This window comes from Littorina saxatilis, linkage group LG10 (assembly GCF_037325665.1).
Source record: "Littorina saxatilis isolate snail1 linkage group LG10, US_GU_Lsax_2.0, whole genome shotgun sequence".
Taxonomy (NCBI): Eukaryota; Metazoa; Mollusca; class Gastropoda; order Littorinimorpha; family Littorinidae; genus Littorina; species Littorina saxatilis.
The window spans coordinates 21,234,753-21,256,354 of NC_090254.1; the positions used below are offsets into that span (position 1 = coordinate 21,234,753).

A 21,602-nucleotide genomic window follows, 5' to 3' on the forward strand; every position below is an offset into this window, starting at 1 on the left:
ATGACATCCTTTGAGCGCGATCAATCTTTCAGGAAGGTAACTGTTGTCTCGCAGTTGTTCATCACCATACTTATTTAAGAGTACTTAGAACTGAGGCCAGGAACGGCCGCTTAATTGTACCATAGATGCTCTCGAAACACAAGGATCTAGCGTGTCGAATTACAGACATAATCCTTCCCGTCTAAAGAATGATGTAAACCACCCAGAGATATGCCTCGGCTTTAACATCAGTTTAACACCATCTTTCCACTTGGACATATTCTAAAACATCTACAACCTCGCCGCCGCTTTTTTTGCCGAGTTGATTTTTGTTCTAAATTAGTTTCGCAGTTGGATGTAGGTGTTCGTTACTATATCATTGATTTCCAGCCCTGATCAGCGGCAAGTGGTCAGACTGATTGTTGGTATGTGTCCAAGTGCATGGGTACCTTTATTACATATGGACTACTTGAAGGCCTGGGGAGATCTGTAATTTACATATTTGGTAAGGAAAATATGTTTGAATGTCAGCCGACCATAACACAGCCGCTACCGTCTGAACCCAAATGTAAAGTTGCAGCTGTTCACTTTTTGACTCACATGCGAAGCAAAAGTGAGTCTATGTACTCACCCGAGTCGTCCGTCCGTCCGTCCGTCCGTCCCGGCGTCCGTCCCGGCGTCCGTCCGTCCGAAAAACTTTAACGTTGGATATTTCTTGGACACTATTAAGTCTATCAACACCTGATGTGGCCTGATGGTGTATGGTTACAAGATCTCAAAAAACATGTGCGGCAACTTGACCTCACTTCAAGTTCAAGGTCACAGGGGCCGTAATTGTTGTCTTAAAAACGACCATTTTTCACATTTTCGCATTTTTTTCTGAAGTTATCGAGAATGGCAACCTTAGCTATGTATGCTATACAGGGCAATGTAAGCCCTATCTTTGGACACCAGTTTGGTTGACCTTGCTTCAAGGTCAAGGTCGCAAGGGTCCTTTAAAGTTGGAATGTATACATATTTTGAAGTGACCTTGACCCTGAACTATGGAAGATAACTGTTTCAAACTTAAAAATTATGTGGGGCACATGTTATGCTTTCATCATGAGACACATTTGGTCACATATGATCAAGGTCAAGGTCACTTTGACCCTTATGAAATGTGACCAAAATAAGGTAGTGAACCACTAAAAGTGACCATATCTCATGGTAGAAAGAGCCAATAAGCACCATTGTACTTCCTATGTCTTGAATTAACAGCTTTGTGTTGCATGACCTTGGATGACCTTGACCTTGGGTCAAGGTCACATGTATTTTGGTAGGAAAAATGTGTAAAGCAGTTCTTAGTGTATGATGTCATTGCTAGGTTTAGTTATTTGACCTTGACCCTGAAGGTCAAGGTCATGTAAAGGTCAAGGTCAAGCATGTGAGTCGCATGGGCTTTGCCCTTCTTGTTTTCAGCCGTTGACTGAACATATATAATCAAAAACTTAAATTAATAGGTGAAAAAATTAGATTTTGATATCATTCTCTGTCTGTCTGTCTGTCTGTCTGTCTGTTTATCTCTGTCTGTTTCTCTGTCTGTCTGTCTCTGTCTCTCTCTCCCTCCAGTTTTGACTTAGATAAATGGAGGGAGAGAGAGACAGAGAGAGAGAGACAGACAGACAGAGATAGACAGACAGACAGACAGACAGACAGACAGAAAGACAGACAGACAGAGAATGATATTAAAATCTAATGTTTTCACCTATTAATGAAAAACGTGATGATTTTTTGACTGAACATATATGTTCAGTCAAAAATCATCACGTTTTTCATGAAGACGAGTGTAGACCATGTGTTTTGAGATTGCTTTGTGTGTCTGACTGGCAACGACAGCGTGGGCCTTATCTAAAATCAGTTTCGCTTGTGACATACCGTGTCCAATCGTAATCGAGGTATAAAACAACGGTAAAGATTGTACCTTCTGTAACAGTGAATACTGGCTCGCTCTGGAGCCGTACTGCAGAAAGTTGCGCTACATTTTCTGAAGGAACTACAGTCGCCATGACGTTATCATTGTTCAGCATCATTACAGTAATGCTGTTTACGGGTGCGACAGTGATTTCGGTTTGTGCAACGGGCTCTTCATCGATTGTTAATGCTGTGACTGTTGACTATTTCCCCTGTTCTGATCCTGCCGCTCTTGATGCCTCTCTCTCAACCCTTCTGCATCAGCAACCGGGTAGAAGTCAGACAGAGTGTGTCAGCGCGTGCTATCGTCATAGTTCGTGCACATCTGTTGCGCACGTGCAGAACGATGACGTCACTTCGACTTGCTTTTTGCTGGGCGGCATCAGCCGGACTCCTGCGGTTTTTACTCAGCCTGCAAAGTGCACCATACTGATTCTGGTGAGCTGGCCGCACTCTGCTTGAACGGTTCAAGATAGAATTCAAGAACACGGTATCCTAAATAAGCTGACTCGACTCTCGCCTTCCAGAGTCCACCATTATTAAAGAGAAGGTTGCCTAATATGGACCACTTTTTGTTTCATGCTGATAACTAGCTTGTTTTCTGGCAAAGAAGTTTCATTTTGTGTTTGGCAGTCCTTCTCTTTTAGGTTAACCGTTAGGCCTAATTAGAGCGAATTAGCTTTGATTAACATTCAGCTAAAATTAAATACAGAAAAATTCACAAATGGTCCATACTAGGAGCCTGGGCGCCTAATATGGACCAGTGAAGAGGCCTTCACGAATAACGGTTAAAATCCCCCCATACTTCAAAATAACATGATACAACTTAGTGTGTAAGTCACAATAATTCAAAATATGCTTTAGGTTTATCTGTTTCGGTTTGACGAGAACCTCATTTGAAGCACAACATGAAACTAAAGAAACTTATTAAACAAAAAAAAACACAGAAAGAAAATAAACGAAATTATCAACTTCCACGAAAAGAAGACTATTTGTTATATTTGTTTGAAAGCTCGAAGGCTAGTTATAGGTTATTTTCAGCAAGCTTCTTAATGAATTAATGAAACCAGCCTTCAGCTTTTATTTTCTTCTATTTGTTGAAGATGGCCCATATTCCATACTTTCAGATTATGCAATTATTTGTAGTAGAAACTCGGGTTTAACATCGCTAAATGTAACAAATACAGTCTTAACTGTCATATGGAGCAATTTTTATGTGATAAGAGCTTTGGCTGTGGTCAGAAATTAGTTCGTTTTAAGCGTCACATTTTTAGTGAACGCTACCAAAAGTGTAAAGAAGAGGAAAAGCCTTACGGTTTTGTGGTTTGCGTTTTTGCAACAGTCTACAGACATGTGCAAGTTATCCAGAGAGAATAAATACAGCGAATAAAATAGTTTTGAGCGCTCTAGCACCGTTAGTTTGCCAGAATAGGAGGTGGTCCATATTAGGAGCCAGTCCATATTAGCCAACCTTCCCCTACTTGTTATCATTTTGAGACTTTTCATTTCTCTTTAAAATAAAAATAAAACAATAAAGAAGATCAATAACAACAGCCAACTATTAAGCAAACAAACATTTACACAACCATACACACACTAGCGGCGATGCTTTCATTATACCTGTGTAAAGAGATTTCAGTGGAACAATGACATGTTTTCGCAGAATCCATGTCCGGCCGGCATTGCGGTGTCTCGTGGTCAGTGTCAGTGTCCAAAGGGTCTCACTGGTCAGTTCTGCGAGATCCAAAACCCAGGTAAGATATGCACATGTATTTGTTGTACATGTATTTACAAATCCAGCACACAGCTGACAATAACTCAAGTTAGTGGTTGATTTCAATAACCGCTTTCAAATTGGGAGTAGATAAAAATTTAAAAAAAGGAAAGAGATGAAAAACGATGACAACAACTGCACAAGTACGTTTCTGCTAAGGGGTGTTGATGTGAAAACAAGACATGCCTTTATGCAGAGAATATAATGAAACAAAATTCAAAATTGATTGCTTAATTAATGATAGATTTTGGGGTGTTATTTCTTCATTGCAAAGTTTCTAAAAATCAGACCGAAGTGAGTGAGAGATATGCACACATGATCTCACAGCAATGCATGGAACAAATATGAAGTAAAAATGCAACAACCAAGTGAGTCTAATTTTCCTAATTCCATGTAACTTTTGCTCGCTGTTGTCTTGAGTTCTGAGTGCTCCAATGTTGACATTAACTTGATGTAAACATGAGGTTCTGGAAAGATGGATGGATGGATGGATAGATGGAGGAAGGGATGGATGAATTGGTGGATTGATGGATGGATGGATGGATGGATTGATTGATCGAATGATTCATTGATTAATTCGTTGATTAATTCATTGATTCATCGATTCAGCCGAATGCCTCAACACCTGGAAGAAAGCGTATTCCAGCGATGGCACCGGAGATTTGAACGCCGTCGTCAATAGCAACCGGATTACTGCAGGAGGCTACCTGAAGGCGGGGCTGCATGACAGTGACGGGTCCCTGCTCGTGCTCAACGGAAAATTCTTCTTCTCTGATGTCGGCTCCATCTTCGCCAGCCAGGTTAGATGTTATCACACGTTTAGGGCTTATTTTACTCCAACAGTGGTACCGGCAATGATGGGTTCCTCCGATGACAGACAATATGTCCCAATGAAAAGACACGTTCCACTGTCCCTTTGTCTATCATCTTCACCAAACTCTACCTGTCAACACAGGCCACTTGCAATATAGGGACACTTTTGGCTGGTCCAAAGTTGTTTTTGTTTTTTTATCTCCATCGCATTTACAGTGAAAACTAAACAAAACAGACGTAAACGGAAAAATGTAAGAAAGAGGAACCTGGAGAAGAAAAACAAGTAAACAAACAAAACAAAACAAAATAAAACTAAAAGCAACAAGCTCAAACAAACAAACAAAGAAAAAAACAAAGAAAAAGGGGTAGACGTTCAAGACAGTGACAAGCTCGCGAGAAATGTCTCTCCCCACGTTACGTTCTCTTTCTTAGGTTCTTGGGCTTCTCCGTGTCCTTTTCTGCTGTCGACTGAACAGACGATGACCAATGACTAACTAACTATTCTGCTGTCGACTGAACAGACGATAAACAATAACTGAAGCTGATGGGTAGGTCATATTCTGAGATAGGAAAATGGTCGCTCCTTGCATGAAACGGCATAAAATAAACAATAATAAAAAATGTTTTAAATAAATGAGGTACATGTTTAGGCTGGGGGGGGGGGGGGGGTTGCGCAACCCCCATAACCCCCCGGGTAGTCCGGCCCTGATCTTATAATAACTAACTAACTATTCTGCTGTCGACTGAACAGACGATAACTAATAACTGACGAACTATTCTGCTGTTGACTGAATTGAACAGACGATAAACAATAACTAACTAATTATTCTGATGACGTCATCATGCTCCTCAGTATAACATGACCACACACATTATTTTACAAGAAGTACAATGAAATCTTTCGGCAGGTGGCCCGATCTCTGTCCCGGAAGTCATGGGATCAATTTGACGAAGTTCCAGCGACGGAGTTCCGGTTTGTGAAGAGTAGTGGGTACATGCAGCAATTTACGGACATGGATGGCTCTGTGAACAGCAGTCAGCTCCATCTTGTTGATTGGTTTGTCAGACTGCCCCACATGACCGTAAGTACGGTGTGTGTGTTGGACTGAGGGGGATGGTGTGTGTGTGTGTGTGTGTGTGTGTGTGTTGGAAGGGGTGGTGTGTGTATGTGTGTGTGTGTGTGTGTGTGTGCGTGCGCGTACGTGTATGACATGTGTGTGTATGTGTGTGTGTGTGTGTGTGTGTGCAAGTGAGACAGAGAAAGAGAGTCATTTGTGCAAGGTCGTATAGTATAGTTCACTGATGTGGGATGCGGTGTTAAATAACCGGAACTAGCTTCAGTCGTACTTAGAGTACAATCATCAGTTACCCATCATCATACTCTCATATCATACAGCTCGGGTTAATATATATTCTTTTTTTGATACCATAATTAATAAGTTCAGTTCAGGGTTAATTTCAGTTGCCGTTCTCACTGTCCTAAAGTGGTACCCGCTTATAAGACAGCTAGTCGACCGGATTTTTTTCCCTTTTCTTATATCCGAGGTTTTTCTTGTCTGGAGACCTTGGATAAGAAACATATTTGGTAATTTATTTCTCATCCGATGATCTTCCTTGTGGCATCAGATTTAGACAGTAGGATCTGCGTGTGTGTGTGTGTGTGTTTGAATGTGTGCACAGACAGCACTGGCACGAACGTACCTACAATTATGAATGTTAATGTTTGTCAGTGCGTGTCTTATGTATTTAGGGGTTTGTTTGTTTGTTTGTTTGTTTGCTTAACGCCCAGCCGACCACGAAGGGCCATATCAGGGCGGTGCTGCTTTGACATATAACGTGCGCCACACACAAGACAGAAGTCGCAGCACAGGCTTCATGTCTCACCCAGTCACATTATTCTGACACCGGACCAACCAGTCCTAGCACTAACCCCATAATGCCAGACGCCAGGCGGAGCAGCCACTAGATTGCCAATTTTAAAGTCTTAGGTATGACCCGGCCGGGGTTCGAACCCACGACCTCCCGATCACGGGGCGGACGTATTTAGGGGACAGAACTCACATAAAACACTGGGGTAGTCGTTCTTAGTTTGGATCCCGGGCGCAATAACTCATGCGAAGCGATCACAGTAGACACAGTAGATGTCAGAACAGATTTGTTGCTAAGTTGGCCGATAAACACGTGACGAGATCTAAGTGCGGACAGCTACAGAAGGACAGACAGAGAAGGAAACACTGGGGGAAAAAACACACAATTAAATCAGAGTGAAACCCATACACCCCTTCATTTACATAGGTGGTGATGTTAGGAGGATGGTGGAATGGTAAAGAATGATAAAGAAGTTCCGTTTGGGGTCCTGCTCCAGTGCGTGAAGCTTGCACATGGTTAAGTTTGAGTGTCAAAATCGGCACACATTATGTACTAAGGAGTCATTCAAACCCGCGAACTTTCTGTTTAGGTGCCTGCCTAGCTCTTGAATTTGTCTAGATGATATTTCACCCCAACATTAAATCATATGTAAATTTAACTTGGCTCAGTTCATACTGGTAATTTCCTATATCCGAGGCCTGGCCCGTCCAGAAAAGAAACACTTCCTTTCGTGTAACAGAGGCTTTCTTGTAACCGAGGTTTTCTTATCAGGAGATTTTTTTAGTGGTGAAAAAAACATTTGGCAGGGAAAAAAGTGTTTTTCCTATAAGCGATGTTTCTTATATCCGAGTTTCTTATAATTGGGTTCGACTGTAGTTCTCTTGTGCCTCTGCACCTATTCCTTCAGAGTCTTTCTGAGGTGGTATGCACGAAAAAGTACCTAACCTACTGGGGCATGCATGTGCTTGGTAGGATTAATTGAAATTGTAATGTGATTGATATTTCAACCAATCCGACCCAGGGCTTGTGTCTCATTCTTTTAGGCGTGTTCTTGTGCTCACATACAATCTTCTTTCGTTTATACCTGGGTGCTTAAATGATCTACGCCGCAATCATCATTATAATAATCATCATCATCATCATCATCATCATCATCATCATCATCATCAACGTCATCGTCATCGTCATCGTCATCGTCATCCGGACGTCGTAATCCTCAAGTCTCCGGTAGTGTTAATTTGCTCAGCCTGAGGTGGGGCTCCGTATAAATACCGTTCAGCAGTGAAACTAGGCCATCACTGTCACCGTATGAAGATTAGGTAAACCTCTGATTTGAGTGTTTTTTTCTGGTTTGTTTTTTCTCACTCAGAACATGGTGTACAAGTACAACACCAACGGCGACGCACTCAGCGGAAAGACCTTAGTTGACCTAGACAGCGCAGTGCGGAACGGACAGGTCATCGTGACCTACAACGCTGTGCACGTGAATCGCTCGCAGAGCGGCGCGGCGAACCTCGTGCACCTCAGTCACTATCACTATGAGATCAGCAGGATTCCGGACACCTATAATTTCCAGTCAAATAGTTACTGGCTCACCCAAAAACATTCCACAGGTATGTTTTGGCAGCTGGTCGTCAGAAGAAAAAAAAATGTTTAAAAAAAAGTGTTTTATTTGAACAGTTATTGGTACAATACAAAAAGAAACTTTCTATGAAAGAGAACTGTCAAAGTCACATGCATCTACCCACATACTATAACCTGATAGAGTGTGCCAACAGACGCATAGAGTCACGGAAACAACGACAACATTTGAATCAACTCCTACTTTGCGAACAAAAAAACCCGGGACAAGCGATAAACTCCCACAAAAGAGAATGAAACGGGAGAGAGAGGGAAATGGTGGGGGGGGGGGGGGGGGGAGAGAGGCTGATGACTGACTGACTGACTGACAGACAACATACTCGGTGACTGTTCGGTCGATAGCTAAGCGATCTTGGCGACGCCGTAGGTCGCCGGTGAGCTCCCATAGATCTACATATTTCGGGGGGGGGGGGGGGGGGGGGCTGATGACTGACTGACTGACTGACTGACTGACTGACTGACTGACTGACTGACAAACAGACAACACACTCGGTGACTGTTCGGTCGGAAGCTAAGCGATCATGGCGACGCCGGTGCTCGTGAGCTACCATGTACATATTTTGGAAAGAAAGGGGTGTCATAACGAGCGGACACTCCACAAAGTTAGTTAGTTAGTTAGTTGTTGCTTTTTGGGTCCAGCGGACCATATAGGCCAAATCAGGACCCCACTCCACAAAATGCACATCGGTGTCACTGTGATGATCGCTTCTGAACACCGCTTGACATAACTGAATTTATCATCGGCAATGGTTTGCCAGAGTGTTTTTAAGAGGAGCAACTCGCCCAAACTCGTGAAACCCCCGACAGAGTTATACAGTACTATGGAATCCCCCCTGTTAAGACCCCCGAATTTAAGACTTCTCCCTTTTTAAGACCTTCATCTTTCAGATTTTTTGTTCATGATATCTGTAAATGTACCCCAAATTTAAGACTCCCTCCTTTTTACATTTAGTCAAGTTTTGACTAAATGTTTTAACATAGAGGGGGGAATCGAGACGAGGGTCGTGGCGTATGTGTGTGTGTCTGTGTCTGTCTGTCTGTGCGTGTGTGTGTGTAGAGCGATTCAGAGTAAACTACTGGACCGATCTTTATGAAATTTTACATGAGAGTTCCTGGGAATGATATCCCCGGACCTTTTTTTCTTTTTTTTCGATAAATACTTTTGATGACGTCATATCCGGCTTTTTGTAAAAGTTGAGGCGGCACTGTCACACCCTCATTTTTCAATCAAATTGATTGAAATTTGTGTAAAGCAATCTTCGACGAAGGCCGGACTTCGGTATTGCATTTCAGCTTGGTGGCTTAAAAATTAATTAATGACTTTGGTCATTAAAAATCTGAAAATTGTAATACATTTTTTTTTATATATAAAACGATCCAAATTTACGTTCATCTTATTCTACATCATTTCCTGATTCCAAAAACATATAAATATGTTATATTTGGATTAAAAACAAGCTCTGAAAATTAAAAATATAAAAATTATGATTAAAATTTAATTTCCAAAATCGTTTTAAAAACTATTTCATCTTATTCCTTGTCGGTTCCTGATTTCATAAACATATAGATATGATATGTTTGGATTAAAAACACGCTCAGAAAGTTAAAACGAAGAGAGGTACAGTAAAACGTCCTATGAAGCACAGCGCAACCGCTACCGCGCCAAACAGGCTCGTCACTTTCACTGCCTTTTGCACTAGCGGCGGACTACGTTCAGTTTCATTCTGTGAGTTCCACAGCTTGACTAAATGTAGTAATTTCGCCTGACGCGACTTGTTAAGACCTAATTTTCTCCCCCCAAAAATAGATCTTAAAAGGGGTGTTCCACTGTTTCAGGAAAACGTCTTTTGAGTAGATGTGGCAGGAACTGTTGTTTTCCCAAACTTAGCAAACTCTCTCGTTCCTGGCGGCATAATCACAAGGATCAATTTCTACATCGCATGAAACACCTTCACTAAGGCTGGCTCCATGTGTGTCTTTCTTTTGTGCAAATTCGTAATGTATAACGCGCTTAGACTTTAAGTTTTAGCGAAGCGCCTTTATAAATTTTTATTGTTTTATCACAGTCAACCCCAGCATGGCGACCTCTCAACAACGACCGCCTGCCTATAACGACCGTCGGAAGGGAACCCCGGCGATTGTTTTGTAAACTAATTTACCTCTACATAGCGACCACCTGCCAATAACGACCACTGATGGTCAGTCTCTTGAGTGGTCGTTATTAATAGGTTCAACTGTAATATTTAATCAGTGTATCAGATAAACATTAATGTCTTTTTAGCACCATGCCGTTGAGTGCCCAATACTGTGTCTGTTCAATGACAATTTCAGATGGCAAGGCCACAACACACAGGTTCAAAATAGCAGACAACATCTTCAGAGATGCCTCCCCATTGACCAACAGAGCGGGTGAGCTTCACCTGGACTCCTGCTGGCGAGCGGCAACGGGAAGTAGCCACAACAACAACAACAACAACAACAACAACACAGGTCAACTCATCTCGGCCATCCTCAACGGCCACGCCGCACGCGTCATCGTGGATGACGTAGCTCTGACGTTGGACCAGGTGTCAGTTGCCGGAAATGTGGTGGTGTTCGGCGCCTTGCAGTACCTGGACCCTGTCGGGTCAGGAGCGTACACACGGGACTCCATGGTCGTTCACGTGGTGGCCACCTCACAGGGACAGGTACGTCCTCTTCCGTGCAAGGTTGCATCAGGTTGTAAATATCTGAAGCCGAACTGACTCGCTGCGCCAGGCAGTTCCCTGACGAGAAAGAACTAACCCTATGTCAGTCGGAGTGAAGAAGTTCAGTTGATCAGGGTTGTGGCTTGGAGTGGGTCGGAAGAAAATACGGGTCCAAACTAGGCATTTAAGACTAACGACCATAATTCGTTCTTGTATTACCTACTTTGAGTAGATGTATTGAAACAATTGTAATTTTGTCGGTTCAGACCTTAACAATTCCCAATATTGCACTGAAACGCTCACTGCATTGCATTCATTTAATTCATTGCTTCGTCCATATCTCAGGTGTTCACATGCAAAACGTTACCACAAGACGGCACCCCTTTCTACAACACAACCTCTGCCGGCACAGTCACGTGGTTTGTGGACACGCGTCAGCAGTCACGTGTCTATTCGGTGACGTCACAAGGGGAGGTTCTTCTAGGACAGGAGTCAGAGCTCTACGCTGCTGCTGCGAAAGGAGCCACGGTTCACGTCGGCATCGTGTTCTCGGAACCGAACCACTATCTTCTCATGCCCGTCTCCATTTTGAAGTTGACTTCTGACGATCACGTGGTGGCGCAGGTAAGTTTAGGCAAAAATGATGATTTCAAACTCCAAGGCTCGTGTAGTTTTTGGTCCATGAAATTCATCAACAAGAACGCTGAAGCGAGATTAACCATTCAGTCAAGCAAATGCACGCTGAAATACGTCCGCTTTCCTTTCACCTTCCGAACACACACACACACACACCACACGCGCGCGCGCGCGCATATTACTGAGAACTAAAGAAAAAGGACGGCACTTGCACTCGAAGAAAGATAATATATCTGAATCCACAGAGGGTTTCAATAAGGCCATGAATTGCACATTTTTTCAAACCTATAATCAAACAAGTCGCATGAAGCGAATATGGAACATTTTGTCAGTCGGTATCATACTAAAAGTTCAAAAACTCTTTCCTCTAGCACCACGTGCATATAAATATATATATATAATGTTCCAACAGGTGGAAGGACTGTCACGCCTGCCCATCATGGAGGGACGAGTGACGCCTTGGCTGGACTGTGGACTGCGGGCCCTGCTGGTCACTTCACAGGGAACGGTCAGACTGTACGAGTACAGGCATCGGGAACCAGGAACTCACACCAATCTGACCGCCTTGACCATCCACTGGTTTGTCGACTCTTACGCAGACAACTAGATGAAGGCAAACTTGCGTTTCAGTTAATGTCCTGTTCTTGTTACCTTATACTAGCTTCGTACAAAACAAATAGAACTGCTGACGATCCAAACTTCGGCTGTGAACTTTTCTCCGTCCGTGATCAGTGTTGTAATCTTTGATTGTACTATTTGTCATGGCTGTCCTGTTTTTGATTCGCTGTATCGATTGCCATGCAATAAGATTTGCTTTCTCATTTATTGTGTATTTTCTTCAGTCGTACCCACACGCGCGCGCGCACACACACTCACACACGCACCCACGCACGCACGCACCGGCGCACGCACGCCGCATTGAGTAAAGTTCCCTCATGTGAACGGGGACCGTAAAAGTCTTCTGTTTCGATACACCTGGTGTCAGACTCTGAAAAGTACTTTTTACCGACTTTTGAGATGTGTCGTGTCCATCTTATGTAACTAATATAGTTCATAGTGCGTTGATCTTTAAGTTCGTTCGGGGGGGGGGGGGGGGGGGGAGGTGTGAGCGAGGACAGAGGACTCTTGCACATAGTGTAGTGACCTGCATTCGCTGATTAAGGATTGTTACACCGAATTTGAGCGCAAAGTCTGGGACTGTGTCTGCACTGTGCAGTCAACCCAAACGTGCTGATCTCTGCAGTCATGAGACTTGAGTCTTGAAAACGATATGTTTGGGTCCGAGTGATTTGTTTCACGGTCTAGTAACTCCACTTCCCCGTTTACTTCTACTGGTCAAGCTCGATTACTTTTTGTGGTATTGTTCATACCTAACTGGGAATCTTATTGAGAACGGTCAACCCGGCTGCAAGTTTTTCGATTGATTTAAAATAAAGAAGAAGAAGATTATGCTGCCTCCTGTGTTTGACGAACCACATCTAGACGGGTTCTGGCCGCCTGATTAACTGACTGACTGACTTATTGAATGACTATGTGAGTTTCACGTTCTGTTAGGATCAGCCGGCTTATTTTGGGATGTACATGTAATATACTACGTGGAAGGACACTGGACGGACAGACAAGGAGAGGTAGCGTGATATCATTACGGGGCTAAACTGTCGACTCTTGCAGCACGCGCAGTGAAAAAAACACATGACATTTAGTTTGTGATCACTTGTCTGGATGCTCTCAAAACAAAATGTAAATAGGCTTTGCATGTTTGTTGATTAAAAACACGTTGTAGTTAGTGGCATGTTCCGTTTGCAATTCATTATGTTTTTACATTTAGTCAAGTTTTGACTACATGTTTTAACGTAGAGGGGGGGGGGGGGGGGGAATCAAGACGAGGGTTGTGGTGTATGTGTGTGACAGTGTGTGTGTGTGTGTGTGTGTGTGTGTGTGTGTCTGTCTGTGTGAGTGTGTAGAGCGATTCAGACCAAACTACTGGACCGATCTTTATGAAATTTGACATGAGAGTTCCTGGGAATGATATCCCCGGACATTTTTTTTTATTTTTTCGATAAGTTGAGGCGGCACTGTCACACCCTCATTTTTCAATCAAATTGATTGAAATTTTGGCCCAGCAATCTTCGACAAAGGCCGGTGTTCGGTATTGCATTTCAGCTTGGTGGCTTAAAAATTAATTAATGACTTTGGTCATTAAAAATCTGAAAATTGTAAAAAATAAAAAAAATTTTATAAAACGATCCAAATTTACGTTCATCTTATTCTTCATCATTTTCTGATTCCAAAAACATATAAATATGTTATATTTGGATTAAAAACAAGCTCTGAAAATTAAAAATATAAAAATTATTATTAAAATTAAATTTCTGAAATCGTTTTAAAAACTATTTCATCTTATTCCTTGTCGGTTCCTGATTCCAAAAACATATAGATATGATATGTTTGGATTAAAAACACGCTCAGAAAGTTAAAACGAAGAGAGGTACAGTAAAGCGTGCTGTGAAGCACAGCGCAACCGAGCCAAACAGGCTCGTCACTTTCACTGCCTTTTGCACTAGCGGCGGACTACGTTCAGTTTCATTCTGTGAGTTCCACAGCTTGACTAAATGTAGTAATTTCGCCTTACGCGACTTGTTCGTTTTTGTTTTTGTTTGTTTTTTGTTTATTTTTGGTGTGTGTGTGTGTGTGTGTGTGCGTGTGTGTGTGTGTGTGTGTGCGTGTGTGTGTGTGTGTGTGTGTGTGTGTGTGTGTGTGTGCTCACTTTCCAATACTTGTCTGCATAAAGAGCAACGGGACACTAATCAATCTGAATTGATTTACGTTATTACCTTTTGACACTGACTTTGCTTTAGTAAAACTGGTTTTTACTTTTGTACTTTGTTTCTGGTCTCCCTGTGTGTGTTTGTGTTTGTGTGTGTGTGTTTGTGTGTGTGTGTGTGTGTGTGTGTGTGTGTGTGTGTGTGTGTGTGTGTGTGTGTGTGTGCGTGTGTGTGTGTGTGTGTGTCTGACGGTGTGTGTTTCAGTTTGTGTGTGTGACTGTGAGGCAACTTTAATTTGTCGGCTGTTATGATCATTTTTTCACGGTGGCTATTAATGTAATTAACTGAACATGCAACATAATTTGACATCGGTCACTGAGCGTGTTCAACCTTATAAGATGCATGGTGTGGACTTTGCTTTATGTGGATTGAAAAAGCAACAACAAATAACAAAAACAACAACGCATCGCATTCTAGTTGTGTTTGTTGTATCAGTCAAAACCACTATTGATAAACTCGAATTTCTAAAATTCTATTTTGGATACGTAAATAAATCAAAGGATTTCACATAAAGAGCTAAGAGTGATATAGAAACAATATATAAGAACGCAATAAAAGTGACAGTCAGATGCCGGACTGACAAACTGGAACTGAAGGGACAAAAACACAAGTCAAGCATGAAACACAAACACTGAGCATGTAATTAAACCGATAAAAGTGATACGAGATGTCTAAAGCTTAATTGTCACATTCAAGGTTAGCTATCCATTTAACCACAGAAATGTTTTTAATACCCCTTAACTTGCTTAATTTTTAACTCCCGGTGACCCATTTCAACTTGACTCGGTCAAAACACATGCCTCTGTCTGAGGAAAACTAATTAATAGGGACATGATATTTTTCAAATATATAGTTATTATGATAGTTCAAGAATCGCTTTGGCGACAAATGAAAAAGAACAAGGAAGCTTCCAGCCCTTTTTATTGGATTATGTGAGAAAAGCGGTGAGCCTGGGTAGAGTCAGACTGCTTGTCACGTCTGTCCACTGTAACTTATTTATGCTGTTTTATTGAGAAAAAAAACTTAAAGGAAATTGGTCTCTCTAGCTGGCCTTTCGACTTTTCAAGAAAATGTTCAATGACTAGACTCAAGCGCATGGTTTAAAAAGAAAGTAAAAAGAAGCTTGTATGACCAGTATATCCATAAATGGTTTACAGAAATTAGAAAAAAAATATGTATCGGAATTATCGAATGTTTAAAGATATTTTTGCATGTGAAGACTATGTCACACACCTGCCATATCAGCAATGTGTTTCAATGATGAAGTTTAGAACATTAAACAACAATTGCCTAGCCTGTACAGAAAGAACGTGATCTTAATATCCCGAGGTCAGAAAGAATTTGCACTAAATGTGTATCACAAGACATAGGTGATAAATTCCATTATTTATTTGTCTGTGATTTTTTCAAAGAAGAAAGAGCTGAGTTGTTACACCTTTCTATTGGAAAAACCCTAATGCACTTAAATTTAAAAAGTTGTTTGCTACTAAGAAAAAGAAATTGCTAAAGAATATTTTGGACTTTATTAATAGAATTTGTAACAGTTTTTCATAAAACATTTTTTATTTTATTTATTTTTTTATTTATTATATCAGCATATATCATTATTGTATTGATTGTATTTATTGTTCAAAATGCCCGCATGGGTTATGGACTAATAAAACTTGAACTTGAACTTGAACTTGTTATAACCGCAAGGCCTACTGTTTCAGTTGATACCGCACGCACGCGCGCGCACACACACACACACACACACAGCGGCACACACAAACGCAGCAGCCCTGTGTAAGAAAACTCAACTGGGCAAAACATGCCCCCAGAAGATGCATGGGAGCTCACTCTGGCACCTTAGCAGCAGACGACTTGATTGGCGGATGTTTTGCTTTGGGCGCCATATCCAACTCCAAGGGAACTTTTACACGATCGCTTTGTCAAACAGTCAGTTCATTTTCCATGATGCTGAATCCAGACATATACTCCTTCGCAAACCTGGGTAAAGTTACAGTCTAAACCATTGTGTTTTTTTTATTATCTGTGCGAGTGTCCTATTGTGTATAATTTTATAAACTATAATATCGATGTAAAATCAGTTACAGGAATAAAGTTGACTGTGTGAACAGAAACAACAAACCGCAGTTTTGGCGTTCAGCCGCGCGGAGCTGACCAGAACAATGTACTGAGACTGAGAGTCTACCTTTCCAAGTGGCGCTTGGTTGCTTCAGCAGCCAGAAATACTGTTATTATAATACGATATAATACGATAACGATACATGCACAGTCAGACGGCGACCTCACGAGTAATTTTCTACTGTTGATTTGTAGAAGTCCCTGAATTGGCTGAAACAAATAACTTCCTTCTTGAAATTCTTTGACACTTCCTCCGCGTAGAGGGTCCTATAGAGAACACTGGTAGTTTGTTTGTTCGTTCATGGGCTGAAACTCCCACGACTTCTAGTTCTACGTGTATGACCGTTTTTACCCCGCCATTTAGGCAGCCATACCCCGCTTTCCGAGGTATAGAACACTGGTAGTAACTTACTGTCCCCCATTCCTCAGTAGCGAGTGGGGCGGGGAACATCAGGAAGTAGGTTTTTTTGGTGACATTCTCTCCGCGAGGAATACCCCTATGTTTTGACAATTGATAGTAGGCGAGCATGCCTTGAAGGTGCTCGCTGTGCGGGGTGGAAAAAAGGCTACAAATTCGTGCATGGATACTACGATTGCAAGAACCCACTGGAGCTGAATAGCCTGTGTAATACCCGTGGACATCAGTTCAAGCTCAAGAAGAAACAATGCAGAACAGCTCTCCGACAATCTTTCTTCACGAACAGAATCATAGACACATGGAACTCCTTGGACAAGAATGTGGTAGAAGCGCCGACAATGAACAGTTTCAAAAATCGCTTGGACAATGCACTGAAAGATATGTTTAGCCCAAATGTCAGTAGGCCTATGCCTCTCACTACAAATTCCCACCAGCCAAGAGAAAGTTGATAGAATAGGCCACGGTCAAAAGATCGTGTAGGTTACCTAGCTTAAAGTTAGGCTAGGATAGCAACTGATCAAAAGATCAGACAAAGGCTCAACAGCCTAAGTACCAGTCTGTGTAGTCATATCATACACAGCTACCTATCTGATTGGCTGTTCACAGCTATTTACTGACGAGTGCAGATGACTTGTTAATTCTTGCTGAGCTAGCCCACAAATCGTTTCATATAGACTCTCACTGTCTTGCATAGCTTATTTGCCTGCCAATCATGCATATAATATGGATTGTGACATCAAAGGACAGTCTTAAATTTTTTTCTCTCAGCCCTAGTTTTTTAAATACTCTGGAACAAAAATTAAAAAAATCAATTCAGACTTTACAACTTGCAAAGCCACTCTTCTCTGACATCTAGGAGACACAGCTCACACAAGTTCTGACCAATAAATAGCCACACATGCCTGTGTTTAAAAAAGAAAAAAAGACTTCACCTGACTGTTATTTCCAAAGATCATCATTTCATCCGGCAGTTAACTCATTGTCTCCCAGGTACGGATATATATCCGCTCAGACTGTTACTGTTAGCTTCAGTCGCTTCCTGTAACGTCCATCTAACTTCTGCATTCCAGCGTGTTAATACACAGTTTCTACAATTCTGACTCGTGGACAATTTTTGAGTCACTTGAGAAAAAGTGACTCTATGTAATCGGTCAGTGTTAGTCTGTCCGGCCGTAGACACCACCTTAACGTTGGACTTTTCTCGGAAACTATCAAAGCGATCCGGCTCATATTTTGTTTAGTCGTGACCTCCAATGACCTCTACACTTTAACGATGGTTTCGTTGACCTTTGACCTTTTTCAAGGTCACAGGTCAGCGTCAAAGGAAAAATTAGACATTTTATATCTTTGACAAAGTTCATCGGATGTGATTGAAACTTTGTAGGATTATTCTTTACATCAAAGTATTTACATCTGTAGCCTTTTACGAACGTTATCAGAAAAACAAGGGAGATAACTAGCCTTTTCTGTTCGGCAACACACAACTTAACGTTGGGCTTTTCTCGGAAACTATAAAAGTGACCGGGCTCAAATTTTATGTGAACGTGACTCCCAGTGACCTCTACACTTTGACGTCTGCTTTGGTGACCTTTGACCTTTTTCAAGGTCACAGGTATGTCTTGAAGGACAAAAATTGAAATATCATATCTCTGAAACTATTCATCGGATTTGATTCAAACTTTATAGGATTATTCTTTACATCAAATTATTTACATCTGTATTGTGTTGTGAATAGCAATTTCTTCCTGTCCATCTGATGCCTCATATAATATTCAGAACTGCGAAAGTGACTCGATCGAGCGTTTGCTCTTCTTGTTCCCAATTGTCAGCACAAGACAATTGCTCATTTGCTGGGAGAGGCAAAAGACCTAGATTATGATAATCATTGATATTCTTATTAATGGCTTCATGTACATGTGCAGAGCCACAAGACCTCCGGGCTTCCAGTTCCAAGTTTCATTTTCACTTTGTTGCATAAGATTTTCTTTTTTTCAGGAGGGCTGTCAGCAAAACCTGATAATGGAGCCAGCACGAGAACATTCAAAGTATGTTTTGTTTTTAAACCACTGTAAGATGCTTTCTATGGTGGTTTGACCTCAGGGGACATTCTAACAAGAATAACTTTACAAAGCATGTTTGGTTTTGTAGAGCTGCATTAAAAGATTGTATATACATTGGAACCCCTCTTGTAAGACCCCCCAATTTAAGACTCCCTCCTTTTTACATTTACTGATTTAGTCAAGTTTTGACTAATTGGTTTAACATAGAGGGGGATTAGAGACGAGGGTCGTGGTGTATGTGTGTGTCTGTGCGTGTGTGTGTGTAATCAGAGTAAACTACTGGACCGATCTTTATGAAATTTTACATGAGAGTTCCTGGGTATGATATCCCCAGACGTTTTTTTTCTTTTTTTCGATAAATGTCTTTTATGACGTCATATCCGGCTTTTTGTAAAAGTTGAGGCAGCACTGTCACACTTTCATTTTTCAATCAAATTGATTGAAATTTTGGCCAAGCAAGCTTCGACGAAGGCCGGACTTCGGTATTGCATTTCAGCATGGAGGCTTAAAAATTAATTGATGACTTTGGTCATTAAAAATCTGAAAATTGTAATTAAAAATTTTTTTTTTAAAAACGATCCAAAATTACTTTTATTTTATTCTTCATGATGTTCTGATTCAAAAAAACATATAAATATGTTATATTCGGATTAAAAACAAGCTCTGAAAATAAAAAATATAAAAATTATGATTAAAATTAAATTTCCGAAATCGTTTTAAAAACAATTTCATCTTATTCCTTGTCGGTTCCTGATTCCAAAAACATATAGATATGATATGTTTGGATTAAAAACACGCTCAGAAAGTTAAAACGAAGAGAGGTACAGTAAAGCGTGCTATGTATTGCAACAGGTAAGGGGGAATAAAACGTTCCTGTAGTCCTTTAAATTCCTGCATAAAACTTTTATTTGAGCCTGTTTTTCCCTCATTCTATTTGTGGTTTTTTGCCGTTTGTTTTAAGAAGAGAGCTCTTTCATAGTTTACATACCTATACGTGTAGACGAGTTGTTGACAAAACATTCAATTTGCAGCTAGATAAAGAACTGCAGAAGACAGTACTGCATCACTCGGTGATCATAATCAAAATATGACAGTACATATATACAGTGGAACCCCCCCTTTTAATTAAGACCCTGTTTTCTTAGACTTTCTATTCATTTACCTCTGTAAATTTACCCCCAATTTAAGACTCCCTCTTTTTTAAGACCTGATTTTGTTAGATTTTTGGAGGACTTAAAAGGGGGTTCCACTGTACTTTCCAAATATTATCCAAGTTCCCCTGTGTATTGAGCTAAAATAACTGAAGTGCACATTTGTTTGATTTGCCAGAGAGTGGCAGTGGAAGGCAACATTGGCTGTGGTAAGACAACATTCTTGGAACACTTCAGATCCAATCCTGGTGTTGAGGTGAGAATTTTTCAGTCATACTCTAGATAAAAATTGGTGACTATCAGAACAGAACAGATCAATAAATTAAAGTATCAGCATGCTGTGCTTGGCATATATGTATCTGGCAGTAATGACTAAATGCAAAGAAAGGGGGAGTGAAAACTACATTTTAAAGAATCGGACAAGTGATTCGGAAAAAATTTGCACCCTGAAAGTGGCGAGCCATGGCGAGTAGAAACATGTAACTTGCGAGTGGAAATGTTCATGCCAAATGCGAGTAAAGTTGCTAAAACAAATTGTTGGTTTGGCTAGTAAAGTTTGCTCTCAGGCTAGTAAATTTTCAAAAACACTAGTCAAAGCCTAGTGCACCATTTGTTGAACTTTCAGAGCTGATTTGTGATAAATAAAATGTAGTATTTGATTTTAACTTTTAGTGAGGAAGAAAGGTTTGCTGTGCCAGCAGAAGGTTATAGTTATTGGTAGTACTTGAGTATTTTTATTTTAGTCACCACTGGCAGCCAAGTGGGCAACTTTTTCTTCAACCCTTAAAGGCTGCCATATTCGTAGCGTTCATTAATTAATTCATATTGTTTACATGTGCCAATAATGTTATAAAACTGTACCTAAGGGGATATTATAACGATTGGCTGTAGCTTTCGAACACAGAAAAAATTATTTCAGTATTGCAAAGTGGTGTTGATAGTGTCGAATGTAAACAGAAGTCTCAAACGCCATCTTTGGTTTATGAAACGTCACAAAGTGACGTCAACGGTCTAAAAATAGCCCAAGTCCTGGAGAACTGTTGCTAAACAATGCAATAAAGAATTAATTATTTCTCGTAATTGGTAAGGACTTCAAACCTAAAACTTTGCAGGAAGCTTAATTTATACATCCCCGCAACGATGGGAAAAGCCCTGGAAGTAATTAAACTAATTAGATAGGACTATGTCAGCCTTTAATCAATCACTCTCACACACACACACACACACACACACACACATACACTCTCTCGAGCTCGAGCTCGCTTATATTTTTTCACTTAAAAAAAATTCACAAAGAACTTTTACTTTGCAGGTCATTGCTGAGCCGGTGGAGAAGTGGAAGAGCGTGAATGGTTTCAACTGTTTTGTAAGCACACTTGTTTTAAACACTTTTTAGTGTTGTGTCCTACTATAATAGATCACCACTTGAGTGTCTTCATTTTTGTACAACTGTCAAATCACCTTGGATAGTTTCTGACTGAAGCCAGTGAAGGTTTCATTTAATTTTCTACATGTATTTGTAACTTCTTTGTACAAACCTGTGTACTTTAGTGTGACCAAGCACGAGAGTTCTGGTTTGTTCAAAATTGATTTTTGTGGATTTGGTAATTGAAGAAAGTTTTTAGAATTGAAACCCTGACAGTCAATGCCATGTGTATTTTGGTTAATTGGT

At 40.9% G+C, this 21,602-nt stretch overlaps 1 protein-coding gene and 1 long non-coding RNA gene across 2 annotated transcripts in view; both read left to right on the top strand.

The window, feature by feature from the left end:
• The first annotated feature begins 615 nt into the window (after positions 1 to 615).
• The window catches only part of LOC138978421 (uncharacterized), a 113,491-nt gene continuing 92,504 nt past the window's right edge, over positions 616 to 21,602 (top strand). Inside the window, exon 1 of the long non-coding RNA XR_011459678.1 lies at positions 616 to 1,387. This is a non-coding gene — a long non-coding RNA (uncharacterized lncRNA). The remainder of the gene's footprint in view (positions 1,388 to 21,602) is intronic.
• LOC138978396 (thymidine kinase 2, mitochondrial-like) overlaps positions 16,069 to 21,602 on the top strand; it is a 15,106-nt gene continuing 9,572 nt past the window's right edge. Inside the window, exons 1-4 of the mRNA XM_070351128.1 lie at positions 16,069 to 16,167; positions 18,715 to 18,764; positions 20,109 to 20,186; positions 21,243 to 21,296. Of these exons, the coding sequence (XP_070207229.1) occupies positions 16,128 to 16,167; positions 18,715 to 18,764; positions 20,109 to 20,186; positions 21,243 to 21,296 (222 nt within the window). The 5' untranslated portion in view covers positions 16,069 to 16,127. The remainder of the gene's footprint in view (positions 16,168 to 18,714; positions 18,765 to 20,108; positions 20,187 to 21,242; positions 21,297 to 21,602) is intronic.